Source organism: Palaemon carinicauda, chromosome 42, assembly GCF_036898095.1.
Source record: "Palaemon carinicauda isolate YSFRI2023 chromosome 42, ASM3689809v2, whole genome shotgun sequence".
Classification (NCBI taxonomy): Eukaryota; Metazoa; Arthropoda; class Malacostraca; order Decapoda; family Palaemonidae; genus Palaemon; species Palaemon carinicauda.
Window position 1 is genome coordinate 19,575,683 of NC_090766.1, and position 11,040 is coordinate 19,586,722.

At 44.4% G+C, this 11,040-nt stretch overlaps 1 protein-coding gene across 1 annotated transcript; it reads left to right on the top strand.

Annotated features, from left to right (window-relative positions):
• The first annotated feature begins 5,456 nt into the window (after positions 1-5,456).
• On the top strand, positions 5,457-7,178 carry LOC137633029 (proteoglycan 4-like). Its single transcript, XM_068365195.1, has one exon. It carries the CDS (start codon positions 5,457-5,459, stop codon positions 7,176-7,178), a length of 1,722 nt encoding a protein of 573 aa, XP_068221296.1.
• Positions 7,179-11,040: the final 3,862 nt, after the last annotated feature.

Here is an 11,040-nt window from a genome sequence, read left to right on the forward strand (position 1 = left end):
CATGATTCTAGGACATATGGCGCTCTAGGTCACCTTGGCGGAGGTATGTCCTCTACGAGGACCATGTCCGCGTTCAGGACTTGCTCACTTGTTTACAAATGTGCCGATCAATGATGTACTATACTTTTTCTTTTAATGGGGCGCCTTTGCACTGACTCGCATCGGTGCCCTTTTAGCTCGGAAAAGTTTCCTGCTATCTGATTGGTAAACCAATGCATATTCAGTGTCCGGGATCAGTTAAAGGAATTAATTGTGATAATAACCACAACCTAATTTCATAGGTAATAATGAATGATTAAGTGAGTGGCCCTAAAAGACTAAAGTTTGTGTAATTTCAAAAGAACATCTGTTACCACTCTTCATTCAAACAATACCCATACAAAGCAATCTTTGGTGTTGAGGCCAGAGTAGGTCTACGCTCAACTCATTTCTAGAGGAAGTTTTGAAGACAATGGCTACTGAAGATGATTTACTTGCAACTTACACTTTTCCCTCGGACTCTAAATTGATTCAGTCTCATTTAGTTGTGATATTTTATTATTTCATTGTTTTATTATCACATTACATTGTCACGAAGATTTTAGAAATAAAATTTTCCTCGAGTAAAATGTTTGTTTGCTTATATCTCTCCGATAGTAGACAATATGCCAAGAAAATATATTATGATTTTAGTCACTTTATAAATTGCCAGATATTTTTAGCTGATTTGTAAATTGACAGGGTGAACAAGGCTATTCACATATTGCCTGAAAAGTTGTCACTTTACAAATTGCCTGGATTTAGACACTGACTAACATATATATATATATATATATATATATATATATATATATATATATATATATATATATATATATATATATATATATATATATATATACATATATATATATATACATATACATATATATACATATACATATATATACATATACATATATATACATATACATATATATACATATACATATATATACATATACATATATATACACATACATATATATACACATACATATATATACACATACATATATATACACATACATATATATACATATACATATATATATATATATATATATATATATATATATATATAAAATCTAACTTACAACTGTAATCACACAGTTTAAGATGTTTCTTCAGAAACGCCCCAAAAAGAAACAAAGAACGTATTCAGACGTTATGAACGACTAGTGCACGGACTTCACCGGAGGAAACACCAGAAAACGGTTTCTTGAAGAGCGTCTGCAGGAACAAGTTATACCGAAAATGTCTGGCTTTTCACGCTGGACGTCAACATCGGACCCCTATCCTGATTCCTCCAGGACATTTCTGCAAGAACAAATTAAGTCGGCAAATCAAGACATCTACGTAACGCGGAGGAATATAAGCGAATGGGGGGTCTCTCTTCTTCTGCTGTGCCGAGATGATGGTATGCATGTACAGAGATCTTTCCACGTATGTACTGACTGGTGCTATTAATAGTAATGTGACTCACTCCGAGAAATTACACAAATTAAAGAGACTCGTACGAGATGGTACTTGGAACAATTTAGGATTAGAAAATAAACTTTTAAATTTATCGAACCGTCCACTCTCAGTTAATGAGCAAACAGCTCTAAATCGACGTATTTCTTTTGCTATGAAACCCAGACGGAAAGTCTATTTTGATTATGTGGTGGACTTTGATAAACATTTCTCTAAAAAGAATTTTGAAAAAGAAAAAATTTGTTTGGAAGGAATTTTATTGAATGCATTAGAACGAAATAACAGTAAAAATCCGCTTCCTAGAAGGTTTCCTAAAACAATTTTTTCAATACGCATAACTGATAACATCATTATCACAAAACAGGATAAAGACGGCAAAATAGTTATTCTCCATAAAGGGCGTCTGTCAACAAAGTTCAACAGCTCTTAGACGATAACACTACGTATGAAAAACTAACAAAAGACCACCGTAACTCTATTGCTCCGGAATTTTTCAAATCTGTAAGAAAAATCGGAAACTATAAAAAAAGACATCGAGGTCTTGGAAAAGTTCAAAGTTATGAACCCTTCATTGCCATATTTGTAGGGCCTCCCAAAAACTCACAAGGACGGTATTCCCTTCCACTAGATCGTCTCATGCAAAGGGTTATTTATGTATATATCAAAATGGTTAGCACACTTGCCGTCTCCCTTTCTAGGGAGTTTTTCTTCCGCTCATGTCAAGCATGCAGAATACTTTATCCAGAAATTCAACAGATTAAATACCCCGGTAAACAATGTAAAACTCTTTAGTCTTGACGTAGAATCATTATTTACAAATGTGCCGATCAATGATGTACTATATATAATCATTCTTTAAATGAGGCGCCTTTGCACTGACTCGCAGCGGTAACCTTTTAGCTCAGAAAAGTTTCCTGCTATCTGATTTGTTAAAATTATCTTGCCAAACAAATCAGCGATCAGGAATGTGTGTAGTTGTACTCTGGTGAAAGGGGGTACCCCGAGAGGAACTCTCAGAAACTACATTCTCCCACAAATGATCGAACAAGCGAGTTGTAGTTAAGAGAAGGGGACGGGATGGGAAAGGTTGAATCTGCACATGCGTGTGCATCTCTATCTATAGATTCAGATGTCATTTTTGATGGATCTGGTACACTAGTATGTATAGACTTTCACTCAAGACATAGAATATACAATTTAGCGACTTGAATAGTTTATGAATGAGTGCAACATGAACACTGATTTTATACCCGATTTTATTTTGTTCTAAAATAAAATTTATATTTATTTTTATAAATATCATTATTTTTTTTTTTTTTAGATGGATCAAAGCTTAATAACTCTGAAGCATTTTTATTGGGCAAATAACAAACACTGCACTTACATTTTAGCAATCATAATAGAAAAGAGATGAACAGCATACAATCATAATACAAAAAAGATGAACAGCATACTATCATAATAGAAAAAGACGAAAAGTGAAATAATATAAATTAAATTGCTTAATAGGCAATATCCAACGTTCCACTCTCAACCATTACTCCAAGAAAGAGAAAACCTAACATTTAATACACCCGCATTCCAACACAACCAAATGATTATGCAACAGAAACTTTTTTTCTCCACCCAATCTTAAGTAGAGACCTTTGACCAAAAATCATAAGAAAAACGAGCAGCATAAAAAATCTAAGGGGCGAGGCGCCATGTTACGAACCCCGCCCCCCCCCCCCCCCCCCCAAAAAAAAAGCTACCATTCCTAAACTACATCACGAATTTCCACCCCATGAACCACATCGAGAGCAGAGTGTCCGTGAAATCTGATGAATAAAATGGGCCGCGGAGGAGAGAGAGAGAGAGAGAGAGAGAGAGAGAGAGAGAGAGAGAGAGAGAGAGAGAGAGAGAGAGAGAGTCTTGAAGAAAGCTTGTTCTGCTACGAATGGGTACGAGCCAATGTATAGAGGGAGAAAAATGAGATAAATATATGTAAATGAGATTATGACCCGTATAAATAAAACTTCATCAAACGATGAAAAAGTCAGGTCGAGAGGAACTACCGACGTGACAAAGATATTTATTCAAGGGTAGCATAAATAGTGGAGATTTTTGACTGGACGATATTAACCTTCCAATTCTATTTCACGTAGTAGTGGACTCTAGAAAATAATCTTTAATTAAACTTAGTTTTACATATTTACCCAATTACTTTAGAATTCGGCATTCCCTTTTTTTATTGCCAAGTGATTGTCTTTAAATTCAGCTTTACTCTGTAGGTATTGAATGAGCATAATTACGAAGGGGATTGTACAGAGGAATACATCTTCCTTACAATTTGAGTATGATTCTTTCACAATGCTTCAATTGGATACGAAAATAGGCCAGATATTAGACACCGAAACCGGTGATATCATTCAGCAGCCATAAATATTTAAAATTGTGTTCATATAGAATACAAAAACTCGAATCACACTTTCCTTTATGTCATTCTTTATTTTTGGGGCAACCTCTACAACGTGGCAACATTGGAAAACTCTTTATCAAATGTCCCAATCCTAGCCATCGACACTTATACTAAGTAGCTTCCTTAACTATATACAATATACTAAATACCACCTTCAAAAACCACATAGATAGCACATAAGGGAGACGCATATTCGAAGATTGATGTGGCTGCATGAATACAGGTATATAACCTAACCAGCCACAACGTGAACAGACAATAACAATACGAAGGATACTTCACATTAGAAATTCCCTTTTTAATTAAACATATGCATCCGAATTACCTGCAAGACGAGAAGGCAATGAAAGAAATCATCAAGAATAACGTATTCCCTACTGAAGACACCCAGATATTGGATTTCATTATATATTACCAAACGACCAAGACGAAAAGCCTTATTATGAGGAATAACCCAGCGCCCCCAGAGCAGGATCTCTTAAAGATGATGAATGTTATATATGCATATCAATGCCCTTTCCGTGGTTGTCCGGGGAATTATATTGGCATGACAACTACGCGTCTTTCCAAGAGAATTTCTTGCCAGGCACAGCAAGGGGCTATAAAGAATCATGCCCTACAAAGACGCAACATCCATATTTGTCGAGCTGACATTGTTAGTAACACCAAGATTATTGGTAGCGCCCCAAATAGTCGACGTTTACGCATCCTAGAAGCACTTCTGATACAGCGAGATAAACCCATCCTTAATACGTCTCAAGAGATGTTTTTGTTACCATCAAGCCACCGTATTGATACATCAAGAAACCCCCATCAAGGAGGACCTAATGAAGACACCACCAACCACGAAAATACCCCGAATTTTGACGCCGGAGTAGGAAATAGACACCAGATGAAAATTCGAGGCCCCTCACCTGTAATCCTGATCCTGGGTATAAATACCCCCGGACTGCATTATCCACCCCAGTCTCGGCCCAGCTCCCGTGCCGAGAGGATCTCCCAGCTAAGCGGAGTTAAGCTGCATCGGCCCTGGCAGCACCTGGATGGGTGATCCACCATTTCACCCTTAGACACATATCTACTTGTGTCTTTTGGACCACCAAAACTCTGATGGTGGCGCCATCCTTATAGGAAAAGAAGCTCCTATATTCCTGGCCCCATGGCCTACAATATAAGAAAGAATCTGCTATACTTTTGGTCTTTTTTGGCCATAAATATAGCGAGTTGACAAGCTATCATGTTCACTTACTACAATCTTTTTACCTTCAGGAGGACCCTGTTCCCAGGATGGATTCACCCCTGCTCCAGACTTGGACCACGCTGCAGATGCAATGAGTGCAAGATATATACCCACTACAAACAGCAGCTCATGGATCATGTACAGTTCCAGCCCAGTGACCCACAATCTCTCTACCATGACAAGAGGTGCTCTTGTTTTCATTGCCACAGGATGACACTCCACTGCATCCCCTTTTTCAAACAGAGGAATCATCGCCCAGCTTACATGGAATTGCCCATTTATGTGAAGAAACCTTACCCAGAAGTCTTCCAAAGAAGATACCCTCTGAGAAGGAAGGTGAAAGAGAAAGCCATGGAAGTGGACTGCAATTTATGTCTCGAAATCGGCCAGGACTGTGACTGCCTAAAGTGCTTGACGGAGATCTACAATAGGGAATACCAGGAGACTACACCAGTCGCTACAGCAACCCCACCTGCCACAACTGCTGCCGCCCCACCAGCGCCAACCCCTGACAACTACGTGGCAGAAGCTGCCCCACCGCCGGAACCAGAAGTCCAGACACCAGAGGAAGTACCGGAAGTCATCTCACCGCCGGAACCAGACGTCCGGACACCAGAGAAAGTACCGGATCCCAAGCAATGGCGTCCAGAGGGGCACCACAAGGAGTGTACCTGCGGGACATGTCTCACTGCCCTCGGGAACGCCCTTACCCACTGGCTTACGCCAGCTTCAGCTTCTCCAAGCCAGGAGACACCAATGAAAACTACAACAGTGGGTGTCCCACAGACCTCCACCCCAACACCACGGACCGACATTCCTCCATTGGATCCTGACATATCGGAGGAGCCACCCGTTCCTCCGAACGTGGAAGCCTCTACAGGCAGTCAGACGTCCAACTCAGCAGCCCTGCATGAGGACGACTGTAACTGCACAAGATGTCTGTCACACCTCCTTCAGGAAGTCACCGAGAACCCTCCAGCTCCAGTGCAACCAGCACAGGTCCAGCTCCCCAAGTTCAAGCTACCAGCAACCACAGACACTCCGACTTACGCTGCAGTGACCGCCATGGCGGCCGCCACACCAGCCCTGAACTTCACTAAAAGACCCAACTTACAGGGTGATATTATTATCACCCCAAAGGATCAAGCCACCGCCACTCTACTCTACAAGGAAGCCACCTTAACCTTCTTGGATCCCTCCAAGAAGCAGAAGAAAGCAGTGGTGTTTAACTACCCGCCTAGCCTACCAGTCTCCCTTATAGAGGAGTGCCAAAACGTTGCCCAGGCCAAGAGGAGGTTGGGCAGAGGAAAGGCACCCACCAAAGAAGTCAACGTCACCTTCATTGGACCCATCCCACCAGACCTGGACCTAGGGCCATGGGGAACCTTCCCCATCAAAGCCCTGGAAAAAGAACCACTTCGCTGCTTCAACTGCCAACGTTTTGGCCACCACAAAACGCACTGTCAGAGCCGGACTGTCTGCGGGGTCTGTAGCGGATCCCATCCCACACAGACCTGCATAGATGCCCACAACAATGGAGGGTACACCCAGGCAAAGTGTCCCAACTGCTCCAAGAATCAACATGCCTGGAACAAGAGGTGTCCAGAGTTCCTGCGAAGGCTACAACCACAGCAAGACTCCAACCCTACGGATGGACCTCCTCCTACAGCTGAACCGAAGCCGCAGAGGAAACCCCGACGGAGACCTCCTCGTAAACCGGCACACACTTCCGCACCAGCAGTTAACCAAGAGCCTACCGTCACTGCCAGCCCAGCCGAAGAACCTCCGGCTGACACTGTTCAACTTCCTCCCCATCCCCCAGTCATATCCTCCATCCTCGCCCAGGCAGAGGCTCTGCCAATTGATACCTTGATTCCCCTTGTGCTGCAACTAGTAGTCAAAGTCTGCTCCCTTGCTCAGACTCCCCCCTCAGTAATACAATCCCTCCTTAACCCCCTAGTTACACCCTCCCTTGGGCAGGGATAAGCAACTATGCTTAGAACTGCCACTTTTCCCTCCTACTCAAACTCTTCTCTCCTCTCCCAGTCTCTCCTACTTACTGGGACTTGCTGCTATCAACACTTTTACCTACTACTGAAACCTTTCATTTCGGCTCCAAGTGGTCCTGTTTCTTGGTCCACAAGGTCATGCTCTTGGGCTGAGCGACCACACTGCAATCACGCTCAAGGTGCTGAGCAATTGCAAGTCCACATTTGTCAACCCTTGCGACTATGCTCAAGGTGCTGAGCAGTCGCACTTGCAGCTAAGCTCAATGAGCTGGGCGGCTGCAGATCCCGACATGATGATGATGCTGCTGGGCTGGCACAGTGTCACATATAAGTCATAATCTGTTGTTACTGATCAAGGGTTTAACCCAATACCTGTGTTGTCAATCTATCCCCACACCATGGACGGGCTGCGTAAGCAAGAGCCCGTGTCTAGCCAAAAGGGCTAGGCAATCTATTGTATGTATGTATGTATGCATTATCCACCACACACTCCTCTCAGCTGCGCTAGCGAGAGGTTGTAAGGTGAGACTCTCGGTGAGTCTCCCGCTTGCGTGTTCGCTGTAGGCGTAGCAGTGTAACTAGGTTCCTTATACCACTCGTAATTGTGCCCCCTTTACTTAGTGTACAGAGTAACAACTGTTATTTTCGCCAGTATGGCGGACTTTGGGGATGATTCCCTATCCTCCCAGCTGGACGATCCGCCGCCTGACTCCCCCCCCCCAGACCCCTCGGATCCCGTAGACGACTCAGCCAACCCCTCCCACACCTCCCGGCCGCCCACCCCCCACCCCATTTCCTTCCTCGATGACGACGAGAGCGACGGCGGCGCGAACTCTACGGGCCTTTCACTACATCTTTCGGAGATCAAGGTTTGTAATAGTAATTCTTTTATGTCCCATGCCTGTCATGGGGCTCAGTCCAGAGTATCCACACCCCTTAAGGGTGTTAGTACCATGAGTAATGTTGCAGTTTCTCCCCCTAAAAGTGACCAGACCCCAGTAGAACCTCCCTATAACAGAGAATTAATTATTAAATCCCCCAGTCAAGAACCCCCAGAAATCAATGCTAATATCAGTGTCAGTAGCCTTAGTAGTAATTTCTGTGTCAGTAGTGATAGCAACAGTAGTTGCAGCAGCCCCAGAGATTCACAGGTAATCAGGACAAACAGCGAAACAACAAACAGTGCCCCAGGGAAAAGATCAACAAGTAAAATCAGTGTTAGTGATTATGACAGTGAAGATAGAAATGAAAGTGGAAGTGAAGGTGATAGTGAGGATAGAAGTGAGAGTGAAAGTGAAAGTGGCAGTGGCAGTGTTTCAAGCATAAGTAGAAATGAAAGTGACCATGAATTTGAAGAGGGAAGTGCCCTCATTGACAGTGCCAGTGGTAGTGCCACTAATAAATGTGGTGCCAATAGTGTTAGGCAAAGCAGCTTCACTGCAGCTGCCATTAGGCACAATAACAGTGAGAAGAAAAGTGACAAGTGTCAGTGAAAGCGAGGGTAAGAACAGTGTTGATAACAGCACAGTGAGGCGCCGAAAGACCGACAGTGACAGTGCCAGTGCCGGTGCCAGTACTAAAAGTACAGACAACAGTGCCATAGGAAGCAGCTCCACTGCAACCAACACTAGACATAATAATAATAGAGGAAAGGAAAGTAAGACAAATGTTAATGGATGTGAAAGTGGAAACAGTGTGGAAGGAAGCACAGCGGTGCATACCAAGACCAACAGTGCCAGTGCCAGTGTCAGTGCCAGTGGTGAGGGAGCGGGCCACAGCATTGCCAATAACGAAATAATAGAAAACAGAGTGACAGCAAGTGAAAATGAGACAGAGGTAACAGGAAATGTGTCGGAAGAGGACCTCTTTGCCTCCCAAGAAGGGAGCCAGAACCTCACAGAGGGCTTAATAACTCCGACCAGGAGGAACAAAAGGGTTAAGCCTAAACCCAACAGTGAAAACAGGTCAGTTTTCCGGGTCAGAAAAACCCAGGAAAAAGAAGCATATATATATGTACGGGAGTTTGAGGCAAAACACCCCCAAATAAGTATTTCAGTTAGGGAGTACAACAGAACAGACCTCGTAGTTTCCCCCCTCAATGAGGAGGCTGAAAATATCCTCCGAGGGGTGCCAGAATTTGAAGAAATCAGGAAGTGCTGCGAGGATTCCCCCCGACACTGGGAGAGGAAATTATTCAGGATCACCCAAAAATTGTTAGAACCCAGAGATTCAAAACAAAAGCAAAAGAACCGGCCTACAAAGTCAAATGCTGGGTCCGGAAAGATACCCCAGAGTGGCTCGATTTAGGCAAGTGGGGTACCTTCCGCCTAGTGCCTTACATACCAGAGCCAAGCAGGTGCTTCAAGTGCCAAAAATACGGGCACCCCGAAAGGCTATGTAGGTCCCGGCACATTATCTGCGGAGCCTGCTCTGGTCCCCACGACTCGGACGAGTGCATAGAAAAACTGAGGAGGAAGGAGACCGTTATACCCAAGTGCCCAAGCTGCAAATATGACCACCATGCGTGGAATGGCATGTGTCCAGCCAGGCTGCACGCAGTCGACCGAGTAAGGAAAAATAACGGGGATTACTCCCCCCCCCTAGACCCCAGAGGCACCCTAGAGCCTCCAACGCCCCTAGGGCCCCTCAACCACGAAACTCCCCAGGAGCTTCGACCCCAAGAAGTGGCACCCCCACTGGCACCCGGCAGAGCCCCTCCCAACGAAGCACCCCAGCCCTCTTACGCGGCTGTGACAGCCACTGCGTCCGTTAGCAAGGATCCCAGACCAAGTATTCCTCCACCAGTGCCCCATCCCCCCCTCAGGGAGACAGCAGCCCCGTCAATTCCCCCCCCCCCAACGAAGCGAGCCCTATCCCGGTCATTCCCCCCCTGTGGCCCACCCGGTCCCCCCCCAACCGCCTCTGAGCAGCCTGGTACGTCAGTAAACCCTCCAACCCCTAGGGAACCTTCAGTTCCGGTTAACTCCCCCCCGGGATGCCCCCCCGGTTATTGTCCCTTCCCAAATCCCATCCAGGACAGAGCAAGATATACCCCCTCCTCCCTCTCTGGAGAGCTCTCCCCCCTCCTCCAATCGAGAGCCAGCACCGGCACGGGATAATTTTCCAACACCCTCAGATCTTGACCCTGCCCCTGCCCACCAAGCAGCGGAATGTGCAGACACACCCGCAGCGCTAGCAAACGACTTAAGCAGTGGGGCTTGGATAATTCTTGTTAAACCGATTGTAAACACGTTCTTAAACACGTACTTAAACAAATCCGCGCAAGAAATTTGCAACATCGCACAGACAATTATTCCATAGTACTATAACGAAATGCTCCAAACACTACTTCTAGTTAGCTGGAAACCAGCTAGCGACTTCCTAAGGTCCCTGTTCTGCAACCCCACCGTTTAATTTCGCTGATACAACATTTACACAGGCGCCACAACCAACACAGGACACCTTAACCTTCCTTTCCTGGAACATTTGCGGCATCAGACAGAAATACGCCTTCCTGCAGTCTCAGACACATATACACAAGACAGACATTATTCTATTACAGGAGACAATACTTGCCGAACAGCAAACCTTTTCCTTTAAAGGCTACAAAACATACAGAGCACACCAAACAGACACTACACGAGGTTTAATGACACTAGTTAAGAACACAATACCATCCAGAACCATTGATAACATCGACTGCCACGAGGCGGAGACACTCAGTATTGAAATCACTTTAGCCGACACAACACTCAACATCCATAACATATACAAATCACCACATAAAAACATCGATGCCACACTCCTTTTCGCAGCCGCAGATACAGATACCTCGGTTA

Bases quoted from the DNA above. Each gene is read 5' to 3' on its own strand.
- LOC137633029 (XM_068365195.1), top strand. From the start codon at position 5,457: ATGGAATTGCCCATTTATGTGAAGAAACCTTACCCAGAAGTCTTCCAA.